Source organism: Diadema antillarum, unplaced genomic scaffold (assembly GCF_040938485.1).
Source record: "Diadema antillarum isolate AM-2024a unplaced genomic scaffold, OU_Dant_1.0 seq00000953_RagTag, whole genome shotgun sequence".
Classification (NCBI taxonomy): Eukaryota; Metazoa; Echinodermata; class Echinoidea; order Diadematoida; family Diadematidae; genus Diadema; species Diadema antillarum.
Window position 1 is genome coordinate 28,682 of NW_027271801.1, and position 17,766 is coordinate 46,447.

The window sequence follows — 17,766 nt, forward strand, 5'->3', positions numbered from 1 at the left end:
TCCCATTCAATTAAATCTGCACAGTTCAAGACACACGTATTGTATTCACATTTTCTGTGATTAAGGTTATTATGAATGTGACAAATCAAAGAGTTGTATATATTGCATAAATTAACAGTAATATGTTGATGTTTCTTTTCATTCCACTGATTAGTGGTTATGCTTGACAGCATGATTAGTATAGAGAAAGAAATACTGTACTGGAAAAATCTTTGGAAATGACCAATTGCTACTGTAAATACAATAGTTCTTTATAATATCCATCAATAAAATAGCATGAACTTGTATATTGATGAGGTATGTGTTGCAGGGTAAATGAGTCAAATAAAGATGTGTCTGTATTCAAATTTGTCTGTTTTCATCATTGTTTTACAATACATATGATTTAGGAACAAAATGTACTGATGTAACTTTCTAAGAATGACACTTGTACACCTCCTTCACTTTCAAATGCACAAAATGTTTAATGGGTATATCACACACTTCTGGCGTCATCTGTATTTACATATGCATTACAACCAGTAAAACTAGAGCCAAATACACAGGTAGCAAGCTCTCATAATCTCAATGCAGTTCACATTCAATTTACATGTACATGTATATACACAAGATCCATGCAGTGTCCAGCAGACAATGTAGCTTCAGTCTTCTTTACTATTAAACCACACACTCAAGATTACATTCTTCATTAGCACTTTTTGAACAATTTCTGAGTTGTTTCCACTTTAATATGCTGCTGATATGTATTATCATTACAAATGACTCCTCACATGCACAGTGTACCTATGATACATATACAGTAGTTAAGAGGTGAAAAAGTGTCAAAACCTGTATTAAGCATCCATTTCTCCAATCAAAGTGATCGAATGGGGGTGGGGGCACTTGAACAGGCACCAAGTTGGATAGCAGAACATCATTTCTTACACTTGTCACGCCGAAGCATAGAAATACATGTATGAGGCAGAGAAGTGGATTATACATTGTATACTTGTCATCTTTTGGGCAGCTTATAAATATTTCCAGGGTGTTTGGCACTGTAAGTACTACACCAGCAAAGCTCAATTTCAGTGAGGAGGCATACACATTAATAAAGAAAGATCATTACAGTATTACTTGAAATAATACAAGGACGGATAAGCAGAAAGATTTTGCATTTTATCTTTATAGATGGATCGAGTTTGACCCATGAACATAGATCAAAAAAAAAAAAAAAAAAAAAGGTTTAATGTTAGAAAACCAGCAGCAACATTTCCAAGAAAAAAAAAACACAACAAAAATATTGCATTAATCCCACATCATATAATATGGCATACCGAATATTCAATAAGTAATGACATGAAAATGATCCTACTTCTACAACGTTGCGCTTGCCGAGGAAAATAGTACAGTCAACCTTGCCTATTATCCACAGTCAAATCTATTTGGACTGAAGAAATAGCTCTGGCTTAGAGAGAATTCAACTTATGTGGGATTAAAATTAATAGAATATAAAAAGAAGAGGACTTGAAAAGACATTTGACCTCTGCAATTATTCAATTTATGTAAGGTCGACTTAAGCTGGAAGCAAGGATGACTGTATCATTTTTAAGAATGAGGTACATGTACGAATGCAACAGATTGCAAACACTGGCCAACAGAATTTCTTCAATACATCTAGTTATACAAAAGCTGGCCAAATCATGAATCAATTACATCTTTGAACCGTAAGCTTGGATCAACAAAAAGAACATGCCGCGGTAGAACAAATAGACAGATCACATCCTCCCATTAAGAAAACCAAAAACAACACAATAACATCCATATGTGCTATCTTCATCCAAGATTCATTGTACTAACTCCACCAGGCTGATAACTCATGCAGAAATGACCTGCTATAGATCTGACCTTATTTATAGAACATGACTTCACCTGCTAAAGATCATGTCATGTGCCACAACAAGCAGAGATGACTCAACAATTGCATCAAATCTAATTCAAACAAACAAAGCATATACACTCTGAATTATGTGCCAAGCATTTACATACAGTGGAAACTCGATATAACGAGATGGTCGGGACCGAGTCATTTTCCTCGTTATAGCCGATATCTCGTTATATCAGTAGGCATAAAAGAAAGCATAACATAAAGACATTAATTTGCACATGTGGGACTACCCATCATCTTTCAATCAATACTGATAACTTAATGTGTGTGAGGTAATAACTCACCTTTATGGGTAAGAAGATGTTTTTTCGCCAATGAAATCCGATATCAAGAATGTTTTTCTTATTAATTGTAGATGTTTGAATTCGTAAATCTGTATAGCTTGCGATTGTGTGAAGATCGTATGTGGATTGGTATGTGGTTATGATATGAGTGTGTGTTGTGTGTGGAAAGCTTGAATTTGGGAATGGTCTGCACAATGCTGTGTGTGACACATTCTGTATGTACATTATGACTGCGTGTGTGTGAAGATGGGGAATTCCCTACGTAGAAAGCCAATCACAGCATCAGATTGCCTCACACTTGCTAAACGTCATGATGATGTCATGTATACGGCCGTCCCATCACACTTTCTGCATGTATCAGTATGCGCACACACACACATGTATACACGTACAACATGCAGTGCTAGCTGTAGTGTGAACTGAAGAAAATATGTGTGTACAAGACAGTTTTTGGCGCATCGAGCTTTACAATCTCGGAACATGTGATAGCACAGGCGAAGTAAAGCTTTACCCGAAGACATTTTGTTTTACCTCGCTATAACAGGTTTGATTGGCTATGTTTTTCTTTGTTTGGAAATCACAAAATTTATCTCGTTATAGCAGTTATTTCGTTATAGCCGATCTCGCTATAAGAGTAGCATTTTACATAGACTTGTGTGGAAGCAAATTTGGGACCGGGAAAATTTCCTCGTAATAACCGATATCTCGTTATAGCAGTGTTCGTTATACCGAGTTTCCCCTGTATTCCATTCCATTCAATTCAGTCCATTTCCATATTTTTTTTTTTTTCAACAGAACACAACATAATACAAGAAAATTACAAATCATTTCGAGTACAGAATGGTAGACTGTATGATGAAAATTAGAGGTAATCAGAAAATTGAAAGCATGCACACAGTAGCTGAACCAAACTTGTTACATTATCCATGTTCTGAGAGAGAAAAGAAAAGAAAAATTGAGGGTACTAAAAAGCAGTGCTTGTACACTGTGGACAACTCGTATCACCAAGCAACTTCAAATTATCTTCTTTTTTTACCACATTCATAATAGACACAGGAAATGTATCACTGATTCTGAAAATTAGAGTTTTTTTTTCCCCTGTACATTTGTATAGACCAACAGCAAAGACAAACAATAACAAAATTTCCTAATAAATAAAATTCAACAAAATATATGTGCACACAAACATGTCCTTTACAGATTTGGTGAGCCATTAATTGAAGGTGTATGTCAAATTGCTTAAATAAATGAAAATAACATATTTATGGCCCTAGGGCTGCAAGAGAAATAAAAAGTATCATCTTCTTGAAAGTCCATTGATCTTACTCCATTTGTTCACAATCCTTATACTTTGGAAGGGTAGGCAATGGGTAATGAGGGTGCTGAAATTAAAAATCACTTAATAGATCTTGTTCTCTTATGCAGTATTTTGCAGGACCTGACTCCTACGGCAGTGACAGACAGACAGATAGACACAAACAAACAAACAGACAGACAAATAAATTAAACAAAAACATTTCAGAACACAAATAATTCTGACATTATGCAGAAGGGCCTAGACACACGTGGTTGTGGATTTCAGATGATTCTTGTGTCAAACAAACTGTATTTAGCTAATGAGTTTCAGAAAAATGACATTACCCTAATCCAGCAATGTACCTGGATGTACTACTACAAGCCTGCAACTAAATCAATGTAATTAATGTGCACAATTAAATGTAGTAATGAGTATGAACCTCCTAAAGAAAGAAAAGAAAAAGATTAAACTTTTATTGCAGGATAATCTTCATAAAAGAACTTGAAATAAATGCTATCAAGAAGTTATCAGGATTGCTAGCGGATTTACATATTGGCAATGAAACAACTGATGCACCATTGTTCCTTAATTGGAAATAATCTTTCTTGCAGTACAAGTAGTATGCCTCCCTATCTGTAATCAGGTCAGAGGCTCTTCAGGCATGCAGCTAAAGACAAGATTTTGAGAAGGATGTTTTCTTTGCCGCTGGTATTCATTTGAGGATCACAACATATCAGGTCAATAACCGAACACCCATTTTTACTGAATCTTATGAAAAAAAAAAAGCATTTCTAATACCAAAACTGTCATGAAATTTTGAATGAGGGTACTAAAAAATATATTGGAAAAGCATCTTTGCAATTTTTAACCCATGACAATATGTCCTTATTTGTGCCACACATAAGCTCAGCTATGTTTACCATGTACGTGAAATCATTGTTCAAAAAAAAAAAAAGGAAAAAAAAAGGGTGTCTCTGTAGAAACAAAGAGAGGGTAGGGACATGGAAGGGAGAGGGTAGGGACATGGAATGGAGGGGGAGGGGGAGGAAGAAAGGAGACAGGGGGTCTAGCTGTCATGTTCAGCTTCTGTCACTGCCTGTATGACCTGGGGTAGGGCCTGGGAATGTCCACAGCTGTGCTGGTGGTTGGACCAGTCCTTGCGCTGGCAGAAACCGCTGCAGTAGCTGACGCGGTGACAGCCGGTGCACTCACTGGTGGCTTCCCGCCCACAGTTTGCACAGGACTGCAATACAAAGTACAAGTACCTACTGTTTAGTGGGTTCAAATTTGGTGGCAAGAAAATAAACAAAGAGAAAATGATCCGCTTACTCTCCCCTACGGTAGACTACACAAGAGGTACTACATGTACAAGTTGAGCTAAGAGTACCTAGTTATCCAGCATTTTACATGGTTTAAGAGATGATTTATATTTTGTGCACTTTAATCAAGTGTTTCTACAGCACAGTCATCTTGCCTGCCATTCCCCTTAAACATGCTACACAAATGTTCTGTGTGTATATGTTTGGTTTGAGTGGATTTAATCTTTTTTTATGCACGTTTGACTGTGTATTATGCAAGTATGGAAGGATAGATGATGTGCATAGAGTGTCTTCTGATATTCGAGACTTAAATGACACTTTCTCTGAGTAGGAGAGATGACGATATGAAATGCAAACCACACGTCTTGATCCTCATCTTACCTTCACTAGTGTTCCAGAAAATTCACTTGAAAGTGTCACAATAAAATAAATATCACCCTACCTTAATCAGTTGAGATGACTTGGCCTCGGCTACGGCGTCGATCTTCTCAGCACGAGCCTGGGCCAGCGCTTGGGCCACCGCATTATCTCGTTCTGCCTTGGCTTCCATGAGAGCTCTGGACAGTTGCATCTGGGCGTCCATCTTGTAGTCAGCCAGGGCCTGTTGGGAGGTACACAAGTTCAATCACCACTCTATCAAAATATGGATGACACTAGACATTGGTGTCTGCTATATGTGCTGAATAGGCATTTTCATAATGGAGACTGTTGAGAAGATTTTTATGCCTTAGTGCATGATAATATATGACTTGAATCTTAAAGAATGAATACATCATTGATAAATTTGAGCTGTTCTTCTTAGACTAATCTGATTAGGTTGCAAAAAAGCACAAAATGTCTGTTCTAGTGTGTATGCTGAGGAGCGGGAAATATGTGACAGTCTAAGTGGAGAGAACCATCAAAAAGTGGATTCAGTTGATTATTACAGTATCTTGTGAAAAGGTAAGCTACATTGGGGATCAGTCTGTCCAGAACTTTGTACTTTGCTGTAATCGGCAGGACCTTTCAGCTTTGCTTTGGAGTAACTATCGATACTTTGATAGTTTTTGGTGTATTTGTGTGATGCTATTGTCACCTTTGCTTATGAATCCAGCATTATCTTGTTTGCCTAACTAGACATGTTCAACTGCATTTCAATACTGAGCTTTTTAAGCTACAACATAGTTCTCACACTGGCTCAAAATTTGTCTTCCATCATTTGGAAATTGCTTGCAATATATCAAAAGGCTTTACCAGGAAACTTGTCTGGCTGACACAATTTACCAGGATAATGTATTTTGAGATCAAAAGTGTAAAATAATTTTGATAGCAGGACATATCTTTCACTAATTACTGTTCAGTGGTATGTAGGGAGACTATAATGTAACCAGAATATTATGATTATTTAACCACCTGTGCCATAGCAGTAGCAGTGGTTCAATCTAACGTGCACAATGAATACTGCTATGGCCGGATAAATATAATGTCATTTATGTAAACGATCGTAAAACACCACATAGAAACCACGATCAGGTATGTGCTGCGAATGCAATACTTCCAGCCTACCTTTTTGGGTAACATTTTGCACTTTTGTCGTAACCAACACAACATTGTGAAATCACAGCATCATTTCACACATTCCTCTATATGCATACAATATTATGTTGTCTGTGTGTCCACTTTAGAGAAAAAATCGTTTCTGCAGGCGTACGGAAACTATGTTTTACCCTTAATGAAATGAAGCATGTTGGGTCCCTCTCTCTATCTCTCCTATGATTTTGCACACAAACATTTAAAACCACAAAGTTAGCATTGTTAACATTGCAAGGTGAAACACACACACAAAAAAAAGACACTTAAATGCGACCTGTACATTATTTAGCTCATCAGGGTCAAGCAAACAATTTCTGATGTGCTTTGGGTCAGCTTCTACACCCTGTGTTTACACTAGGTCCTTCAAAAACCATAGTTGTGAGTACTCTACTGGACTTCTCCCATTGTTCACTCGAAACTTGCCGGGTTTGGGGACAAAATTTGGAGGGAAGAGTGACTTTGAGCTTGCATTGATAGGGCCCAACTGTATTCATCAAATGTGTGCATGCGCAAACCCTGGTGTCTAATGCAAGGCTGTACTGGTCCAACGATCCAGGACCAGTGAAAATCACTGTCGTACCAGTAACTTTTTCAGGAATAGACCAGTAAAAATGGAAAAACTGGGTACCCACTGGTCCAACAAAGAGGTCTGACCAGTAGACAAAATGGGTTAGTGTGCAGCCCTATCTTATGGCAGAGGTCACCCCAAATGCCGATTGCCCCCGCAGCTCAGGGACAGCTGAGATACATGTAATACTGTATACGCTATAATTTTCGCGTGCATAAATTTTCGCGAATTGCCGCTGTCACACATTTTCGCGAGTGGTTAAATTCGCTATTGGGGGACCAGAGAAAATATGAAGTGGCAAAGAAAGTGTGAATTTTCAACTTACTAGAAAATAAGAATGATACTAGTTATACACTGCATGAAAAAAACTTACCAAACTCTGCGAACCAGTAAGTTAGAATTCAACATTTTTGAAGTGGTTAAGTCCATCACGCTAGATTTCTGACGAGTGGTCCCCTTGCGATAATGGATTGGCTCTCTACAGTATTCGTAAGTAGATGTGGACGTGCATAAACAAGCTTAGCCAGTATGGTCTGTTCGGTAAGCCGTCACATGGTATACTAGTACTGAAATGTTCGTATCATCAAGGCAAGGGATTCATTTTGGAAGGTAATATTTTCGCGTGTTGTTAATTTCGCGAATAGCTCCTGACTCCTGACCTCCGCGAAATATATAGCGTATACATACAGTAGTGTGGATGGTTAAAACAGATAAGATCTCTCCTGATGTGGGACCTAGTGTGAACGCCGGTGACATAAGAGTCAAGACTGGAGAACTCACCTGCTTTTTCTCTGAATCAAACTGGATTTTGGCCTGCGAGAGGGCTGCGTCCTTACTGTTCTGAGCCTGCCGCTTGGCCTGGTCGATCATTTGCTTCAGTTGCTGGGCTTGCTGTATTAACTGATTTACCATCTGTGTCACAGAATCATAGGAGAGAGAGAAAAAAATACAAATATGAAGAGATGATGTGGCAGTCACAAAACATGGGCGAGTGATCCTCTATCCACACACAGATATGTATCTCTATATATGTGTGTATGTCAGTGTGTGTGTGTGTGTGACAAAAACATGGGACAACTACAATACAGTGATAAAAAAAGAATTCTTGCAGACGACAAGCACCTAAATGATGATTAAAAGCAAGACATGTTGAGAAACAGTAGCAGTGAATTTAATGGCCATCTCTGAACTGTCTCATGATTACTTTCAATATTGTGCTGTAAAAATACTATTATGAGCACACTTCATTCTGAGTATTTATGGTTTCACGAACCTCATTAACTAACAATGTTTTAGTCCTACCCACATTATGCAAATGAGATGATATGTTACTTCCTCACAAACCTTACTTTTGGTAATTCTGTTTGATTATAACCAATCTCTCAATAATAAAGTCAAGATCTGTTATAGGGGCTGTACAGTACTGGTTGAGGTGAGGATTCAGGTTTATAATATATTTTGGTGAGATAATGACCTCTTATGTAATATGAAAGAGCACGTAATTTCAAGAAGGATTCAACGTTCATTTGATGAAAATTGGCCTTGAAATGGCTGCGATATCCAAAAAAAAGCAATGCTAATAAAATTGACAGGTCACAACTTCTTATAGGATCTCTTTGTTTTCCTTGTTTTTACATATCTCAATCATTTCAGAATCAATCTTCATCAAATAAACTTTTGATTCTCCATAGAATTGTATGCTTTTTATAACATTTCACAGAGTGGTTTCTAAATATCTCACAAAATGTTACAAGCTGAATCCTCACCTCAACCAGTACTGTATAGTGCCTTTTGACTGTAAATGTCATTGTTAATATGTGATACCAAATTTACACACTGAGCAGGTAAAAAAAAAAAAAAAAAAAACTATTATGGGTGAGGTTCTTCAATTCGCACTGCGCAGCTGCTTACTTGTATGTTTTCAACCGATTCATAAACAAGACAAACTTTGATTTGACATTTCCATCCATGATAATTAACATACTGGGTACACACAAACAATCCATTAGATTGTACAGCCTGTACAGACAGCTACGAGCACACACATATGCTCAAATGAATTCGAAGACATCAACACAAAAATGCACACATACTTCTAGCTAGTAGTATTTCAGCTGACAATGGGCACAATTTGACCCATTCAGCATTTGCATTGCAAATATTTTAGCGGGTTTTAGAATTCATGCTAGCTAAAAGTACAACAAAATCTGTGAAAATTACTGTGTATGCCATACATTTAGCGAGTCCAATTTTTCGTGAATGGAGACTTCCTGAACAATTTCATGAGAGCAAGAGAGGTTAAATTTGTGATTGTGGAGTACAGTAGTGAATGGAGTAATGTAAGCATGCACGTCACATTCATATTATCAGGATCAGAGTTAAAGGGTGTGTACAGTTCTGGTCGAGGTGAGGATTTAGCTTTTAACATTTTGCGAGCTATTCAGAAACCACTCTATGAGGTGTCAAAGAGCATGCAATTCTAACGGGTATCAAAAGTTTATTTGATGAAAATCGGTTTTGAAGTGGCCGAGATATCCAAAAACAAGGTGAAACAAAGAGATCCTAATAAAGTTGGGGCATGTAGTCTTTTATTATTATCACTTTTTGGGATATCTCAGTCATTTGAAAACCAATTTTCATCAAATAAACGTTGAATCCTTCTTAAAATTACATGCTCTTTCATATTTCATAAGAGGTTTCTCATTATCTCACTTAGGAATGTAAAAACCATGAATCCCCACCTCAACCAGTACTGTACAGCCCCTTTAATATCTTTGCATAATGTTAAATAAAAGGGATTTGCACCAGACTTCTGAAATTCATGAAGAAAAAGACTATGCAAAATATATCTATGGCGCATACAGTAATGTACTGCAAATATTTCTGTGTTTGGAGTATGCCGTGTGCTTTCAGTCACCGTACCTCTTCCAAGTGCCACCAGTGCTGCTGCTCAAGGTCAGCCTTGGGGGTGCTGGGAGTTATGGGCATGGCCTGGGTCAGGGTCGGGGTGAGGGCTTGAGGTATGGGTGCTAGCGCCATCTGTTCACCAATGGTCAGCCCATTCTGACTCTCTAGACTCATGGACCGTCCTTCTTCTGCCAGGCTGGCCACTGGACCCCGACAGAGACAAACGTGGGAGTAGAATTGTGGTAGATGTTTTTACAGTGCATATCACCACAATTTTGTATACTGCTTTCCACAGCACATAGTACAACAGCAGTGTAAACAGAAAGATTCTGACACCATATCTGGTATCCTGGTTTGTTAAACCACCATAAAAACAAAAACCAAAAAATAAAAGAATAAAAGAATAAAAATACATTGATAGGTGAAAATACTATGTGGTTGTTTTCTTATATCAAATAAATATTTGACATAAACTTTTCTTCAAGGAGAAATAATCCCAAATATACGATGCAGTGAGTACAAAAATATGAAAAGTACACCAGCTATTACACATTACTAAGTTTAACAAAACATGGGAAAAGCCACTCAGAAGTTATCAATTTGTAAACTGTCTTCTAGTGAAATCAGTGTACCATCATTACTGGATAAGAAGATTACAAGTGTGTGATGACACAGAAGTAAAATGATACAAAAGGAAATTGAAAGAGAATTCTACAGTGCTCTAATTTTCATGTTTAAGCAAATTTTTCCCCTATTTGGTGCAGACATTAAATGCTAGGTAATATCATTCCCACTGCCTCCTACAAGTAAAAAGTCAGTGCTCTTCCATTATGCTGGAAAAAAAAAAGTTCAAAACAGGTTGAATTTTCTGTATATTTCCTTTACAGTGCTCCCTACTGTGGCATGACAAACTGTTGAAGACTTCTCATTCAGCGATGATACGTACATGGATTTAATCAAAACTTTATAAATTCAAAATAAGAGATTCAAAACTTTCATTCATACCAGGGCCCCATTACATACAAAATTGCTATGATAACAACTCTTGCTGGAATGACAGGTGTCATGGTAACGATAAGAATCCAGATTCCTGATTGGCTGCTGCAACAAGAAATTGCTATTCTAGCAAGAGTTGTTATCCTAACGTTTTTTATGCAATGTTGCTCGGATTGTCCAGTTTTTCCCAGATTTCACTGATGCCTTCATCTAATGATTTCACACTAACTGAAACCACATATTATCCATTCGGAGAGTTTCCCTTTAATTTCCGGATTCCTAAAAGCACCAAATAATTACCATCTTTCAGCTTCGGCATTGTTTTCTTAAACGTAGGGGTGGATGGCAGACTTTCACGCTCATCTCTTCTCCTCCGCTTATACGGCACAAACAGTCGTACTGGACCAGACTGCAAGAAAGAGAGAAAGAAACATTCAGATAAAAAGATTTTAAAAATACACATTCTATGGAAAAAGTACATCATTATCGTATCCACATTATATTGCACGTTAGCATGATACAATCATACGAATGTACAAGACAAAGATAACATACACACAATAATGCACCAAATATGTACATTTTGTGCTCTCTGATCTGCAGCTCAAATACAGTCATCCAGTTGTCAAAGCAGAACATCATTACTTCTGATTTCAAGTAAACCCCACAATATGTCAGTCAACAGTGCCATTGCCTGGAATAACTCACCACTCCTTCATCATCGCAACAAGAGGCACACGTGCAAGAAGCAGCGTGGGGTTGCAAGATGCCTTCTTCTATTAAACAGTTCAGAGTCCTCCCGGCATAACGGATGCTCCTCTTCCAGTCTTTACTGTTCCCCCTTCCACAAAGGGACTCAAACTCAGACGGAGTATACCACTGGTCATCGAACTTGACGCATTTCCCTTTCCCTCCTGTTTGAGTGACCACAAAACAAAAAGAAACACAAATGGTTCAAAATATGAATTCATCACAGTTGTGCAGTGCCATGCAGACAGGCCAAAGTGGGCTTTGAGACACAAGAGTCATTTGTGTCTGGGGGCATTGGTAGGAGGTAGGATGAGGTTTTATACTCTTTTCAGCAGAGCTAACATTATGTATAAATCTCCATAACTGGCTGCTGGACTGTAGAGTAAATGTCCCAGTTCGCGGCCAGCCACCTGTTCGCGGCCATTACAGCATATTTAGTAATATAACGCTGAACACAACGACACACTCTTTACATGTATACCACACATTCACTGACACACTGCTAATCTACAAAAATCAACCGATGACATGGGCAAAATCTCCAACCAAAGTGAAATATTCTCACCTAAATGACGACATCTCGCATCCAAAATTTCATTTTCGGTACATCTTAACATTACAGGTAAGGAACAAGGGGTCTAAGAAACAGGATTTTTTTTGTCATTTTCCCGACGTTCATGAATTTTGAATACATGTCCTCATATAGAAATAGAACTTTCGCAAGCCGGTGTGGGCTGTCATTTTTTTCCAGAAGTGGATGCTACGATCGAAAAAATAAAAAAAACATGAGAAAGACAACAGTAACACCGCCACGACTGCAAGCCCTGTTTATGGTCAGTGCACGCACGCCAGCCCTTTTCACATGCTTTCGCAATGGGACTTGGCGCTTACGCAACGTTCGCGAGCCAAATGAAGGCGTTCAGCAGAAGATCGCGGAGCACGCGCGTATCGCATAGGATTTTAGGAATTGTACATCAGGCCGCAAACCGAGCTGTCACTGTCGTGAACCAGCGGATGCTGTACCAGGTCGCGGCTGTGGTCTTTTTTTACTATCGCAATGGACATTGGTATTGCGATGGAGACAATAACGTGAATTGGCAAGTGGTCAACCTCTATGATATAACCTGGGTTAAAGCAATTTGCAAGTTTGTGTTTCAGTGGAAAAACCCTTATGCGGCTGCTAACCTGTACACTTACTCCAATCAACCCCTTTTAAAATTACACTTGTAAAGTTGCAGACCCTGACATAACATTAACTTGTAAGTAAATTAAAAGTTGTTGGTCCTAGCTTATTTCATCTTCTTTCTTCTTAGCAATATTATTAAACTCCTAGACGCATTGAACGAAGTTTTATAATCAAAATTTATTTTCATCACTCTGCCCCACCAGCATCTCTGTGACAATGGCAATGACCTATCTAGCCTGCCCAACCATTGACCAGCCGACGTGCATCGACTCCTGTAGTGTAAAACATTAACATTCATTACTATTTAACAATCAATGTGTTCTACTGTTAGTGTTACTGTTGCAGCGACAACAGGGCTTTTTTTTTTTAATGCATTTATGACCGACCTACTAGACAACAACTTAGGTTTTACTAGCTGATAAAGAGTCAATGGCAGATTTTCAATGAGAAAGTAGAATTTAATATAGGGCGTATCCATGAATTCCGTAAGGGGGGGGGGGGCACCTTTATTAATTTGGCATTCGTTACAAATAAATGGGGGGCCCAGGGTGGTGCGCACACCCAAGTTTTCCTTTTATTTTTGTTTTTACAAAAAATAAAGGGGGTCGTGCCCGTTGGCTGCCCCTGAATCTGCCACTGAGAATATTATGCTTAATTTCTTGGTTCATGGACACACATAAACCTACCGGAACCAAGTTTGGATTTAAACAATTCAGCAGAAGTGTTACGGCAGCGCACGGGAAGGACGTCCGAGTGCACCGTGTCATCCCACGTATAGTGCCGCTTCTCGCCCGATGGGGACGAGGGAGTGCAGGGGGTCGCCGGTGTTTTCAAACCATCCACAAGCGCGGCTTCCTGTTGCACAACAGCAATAATTCGTGATTTAAGTTGGCCCCCATCTTGCACCTGCACAGGGTGTCCATTGGCGGTGAAGATTCCCGTAGGTGTGACGCTAGCAGTGAAAACATGTTCTGTTACCGCTGAAGTGCTTATTTGACCAGACGAAACAGTAACTGTATCGTTCGTGAAGGCTGAATCATCGGCACCAGGACTCGGTAGTGCTTCGGAGATGTCGGTGATGCCGACAGTCACTTCGGTAACTTCAGTATTTTCCATTTCTTCTCCGCTATCTCCCATTTATGCTGTTTCTGACTTGTCGGAAATTATTTAAGTTTTCTATTTCCTCGTACTGGAGGCAAAAACACACACAATTACACACTGAAAATTTGAAATAAAAACGTCGTTCAATGTCATCGGGAAATTTCGTATAACACTCGCAACATGGCCACCAAATTCGTAGTAACATCGTCTCTGCACATGCGTAACATAGGCAGTAATGGACGACTCCATTACATATGAGGATTTGAAATGTAAGACCACTTTAATCATCAATTCAATAAACCTTTAATGGCAAATGTAATCAAGAAATATCCCTTAATAGAGAACAAAAAATGTAGGAAAACAAAGCATATAGGAATAATCTTCTAAAAGTCATTTTTTTTTGGCAGAGAAAAATCTAATCATCTTTCCAGTTTGCCCCTTATGTACAATGTGCTAGTCTATTTCTTACATGATTTTTCTCATAAGTCGGATATGGGTTTCCAGAATTCAGGGATTCCCGTGCCCGCGAAATCAAGATGACAGACACCTTATTTGGATTCGATGCAGATTTACCTGTGAGTATCATATGAGGCAAAAATGACATTTCACGTGGCATATGATGTGCATTCTGTCAATGAACCGAACTCTGAAACGTATTCACATTTTTTTTTTGCGTAAATGTCACTGCATTGTTATGGTGAAACGAATGGACAGTCCCGTGTATTCGAATTCAAGTTGTTACGATTCAGGTGCATGGCATGGATATGCCAATGGTTGATGGCATGGTGTGTTTGCAAGTCGATGCAAATATCCGACTGCATTCCTGATTCCTGCTGTGATTTGCAATGCCCATGATTTCGATTTGCTGTCTAGATGATGCGGAATTGTTCGAATATTAGTGTTTTGCAAGTGTGCTTAATCGTCATAGGGAGGTCTATAAATCAAACATCAGTCATTTGCATTTATTAATTTACATTTACAACATTAAAATCATAAAATGACAAGCATTTATTTATGATTGTGTCATTTTGTAAAAATTAAGGTAACCAGAACTTTACTCAGCGTAAAATTTACTCGGAGTCGGGGGTCTCACATCACAGTGCAGCGTAGAAGTTTAATTTCGAACGAGCACAGTCACCCATGTTTATTGTTACATTGTTAGTCCGGGAAACCCGCTCATAAGGATCCCCCCGCCTCATGAGCACCCTGGCCATGCTCGTGGCATGAGGTCTAGCCCCCGGGGTGAGCGCAAGCTGCACATGATCGCGGCCGGCCCTTGGCTCACTTCTCATCCATCTTGCATTATATGTGACCGTGCATCACAAAACCAACAAAAAGTTGCACCTCTAGGTCCCTAGTGTAAAAGTGGTTTCTTTCGCGTACAGATACAATGTACTTTCGCGGTTTCCCAGAGACTCCAACCCTAAGCACCTTCTGATCTGGAGATTCTCCCGCCTGAAACCCCTAGCCCTAGCAAACGGGAGACTCCAACTTGATGTGCGCGAAGCGCATATCACGAGCGCAAAGTTCCTTGCGGCCGGGGTCCAGGGCCCGCTTGGGCCCTAGAAGCTCTAATAGGGTTCTTGATGCTCTCTCGTGCTATCTAGAGGCTTATTTTTCAACATACGAAGACAAAAAGTAAGAAATCATTTCAAACGGGAGACACAGAGCCAGGGCGGGAGAAATTAAATCTCAAACGGGAGAACGGCAGATTTTGCAAAAGTGGGCTTTCGGCGGGAGATCTCCCGTCGAAAGCAGGAGAGTTGGAGTCTCTGGTTTCCTTCAGTGCCAACTTTTTCGCGTGTGTTTAAATTCGCGGTTGGCAAAATCTGTGAATTCACAGTCGGCAAAAACTGTTTTATTTTGCACATGAAAACCCAAACTAGATGTATAATCCAATTATTCTTTTATTTATTAAATAGATATTAAAATTAAATGCAGGCTTACCTGAAATCCTGTCTCGAGAGTACTTCATAACACGCTTGTAAAGTTGTAACGCTATGTACATTGCGCGGTGTCGCTGTGTGTGTGTTGACCATCAATACACTCAATGCGCGAAATCTTCGTGTGTGCATGTGCGCAATAGCATTGTAACAAGCGGCGAGTTCAAAATATTTTCGCGTGATGTTAAATTCGCGGTTCAACCTCAAAGCGCGAAAAGCGCGAAAATAAAACCACCGCGAAAGAAACCACTTTTTCAGTAACTGATTTCATGTGAGGACTCAAAAATGATGAAATGGGAGAGCCAAGTCAATCTTGGGTTTGTCATATTTTCTGAAAGAGCTAGGTCTAGAGCTCTATTCCTCTTCTACATCATTCTTAAGTTTGGGACCATAAAATGAATGGGAAAGTGTGTTTGAGCAGTTTTTCTACAACCCTTTTTTTGTAGAGTAGTGAGATCAGGTATGTCTTTACAGGCCCTTTTTCATTTCTTGAAAATCCTTTGTGCACTCTTCACTTTCAAGTCTAGTCTTATAACTTTTGAAAGGATACAGCTACTGCTTTGAAAATTGGCATTAGATCTAATCATGGACAGTAATGTTGTGTCAATATACATAGAGCATGGATAATTTAAGCTTAATCCGATAATCCCTTCATTGTTATTGCTCCTGTGGTTTACATCCTGTTTTGTGTCCCATTCATTGCACAGCTAGCGTGGTTTGGTGAAGATTAAGTGCTTGAATAGACTGTGTACTTCAGAGTCTCTTTTCTCAGTTCACACCTTCCAGAGTGTGTGTTTTTTTTCCCATTAGATAGGTTAGGAGAGTCCATTTGATTTGAATTATATATCACTTCAAAGCTTAAGAGTCTGCTCTTTCAGGAAGACAACCTGAACCAAGCCATCATGGATATCTGCAGTGCTAATCCTAGCTCAGCAGTCTGGATTATTGGCGGAGACATGAACCTATCAGATGTAAAGTGGGAAACAGAACAGATCACCTCTCACCAATACAGACACTCCATCAGTGAATCATACCTTCAAACACTTGCTAGAACAGGGCTTGAACAGATCGTCAACTTCCCTACCAGAAGAGACAACATTCTGGACACTATTTCTACAAATCGCCCAACGTTAGTTCGGCAGTGTCAGCCCATGCCAGGGCTAAGTGACCATGATGTGATATTCACAGAACTGGAAATCAAGGCGACAAAACGAAAACCAGTCCGAAGAGAAATCTTACTTTGGAAAAAAGCAGACTTGGAGTGCATTTGTACATGTGCCAAGAAGTGGGCAGACAAGTTTGTCACTGACAATGACACCTCCACTCCAATTGAAACCTTGTTTGAGGACACTCAGCGCTCACTGGACAAACTTGTCAAGGATCATGTACCGTCAAAAATGTCCTCATCAAGATGTAATCAATGTTGGTTTAACACCACAACCAAACGCATGTGCCGTAAGAAACAAAGGGCCTACAGGAAAGCAAAGCACATCTCAAGCAAGTCCACCAGCACTGGTGAAGCAAAGATGAAGGCCTGGAGCCGTTATCATGCCATTAAAAGGGATACACAGAAAACCTGCCGACAAGCTTACAACAAGTACTTGGCTGACTTGATTGACAGTGATCCCAGTAGTAACAAATGCCTGGGTGCCTTAATCAAGACCATTCGATGTGACCAAACAGGTGTAACCCCCTCAAGGAGGGAAACATTCTACACTGTGATTCAAAGCAGAAGGCAAACATCCTTAACAAAAAGTTTTCCTCAGTGTTTGGAATTGATGATGATTCATCCCTTCCGGACTTGGGACAAAATCCATACCCAGACGTGGCAGACATAGAAGTGACCGCAGCTGGAGTAACAAAACTGCTCAAAAATCTGAAACAACACAAAGCAACAGGGCCTGATGGAATTCCTGCCA

General features: G+C 39.3%; 2 protein-coding genes across 2 annotated transcripts in view; one reads left to right on the plus strand and one right to left on the minus strand.

The window, feature by feature from the left end:
* Positions 1-4,571: 4,571 nt before the first annotated feature.
* On the minus strand, positions 4,572-14,081 carry LOC139741788 (deformed epidermal autoregulatory factor 1 homolog). Its single transcript, XM_071652375.1, has 7 exons — positions 13,490-14,081; positions 11,576-11,781; positions 11,168-11,276; positions 9,887-10,074; positions 7,745-7,876; positions 5,267-5,425; positions 4,572-4,748 (listed from the first exon to the last, which is right to left on the minus strand). The coding sequence occupies exons 1-7, from the start codon at positions 13,938-13,940 to the stop codon at positions 4,572-4,574; spliced, it is 1,422 nt and encodes a 473-aa protein (XP_071508476.1). The 5' UTR covers positions 13,941-14,081.
* A 324-nt stretch (positions 14,082-14,405) lies between these two features.
* Positions 14,406-17,766, plus strand: part of LOC139741780 (protein PAT1 homolog 1-like) — a 90,204-nt gene continuing 86,843 nt past the window's right edge. Inside the window, exon 1 of the mRNA XM_071652370.1 lies at positions 14,406-14,479. Within this exon, the coding sequence (XP_071508471.1) occupies positions 14,441-14,479 (39 nt within the window). The 5' untranslated portion in view covers positions 14,406-14,440. The remainder of the gene's footprint in view (positions 14,480-17,766) is intronic.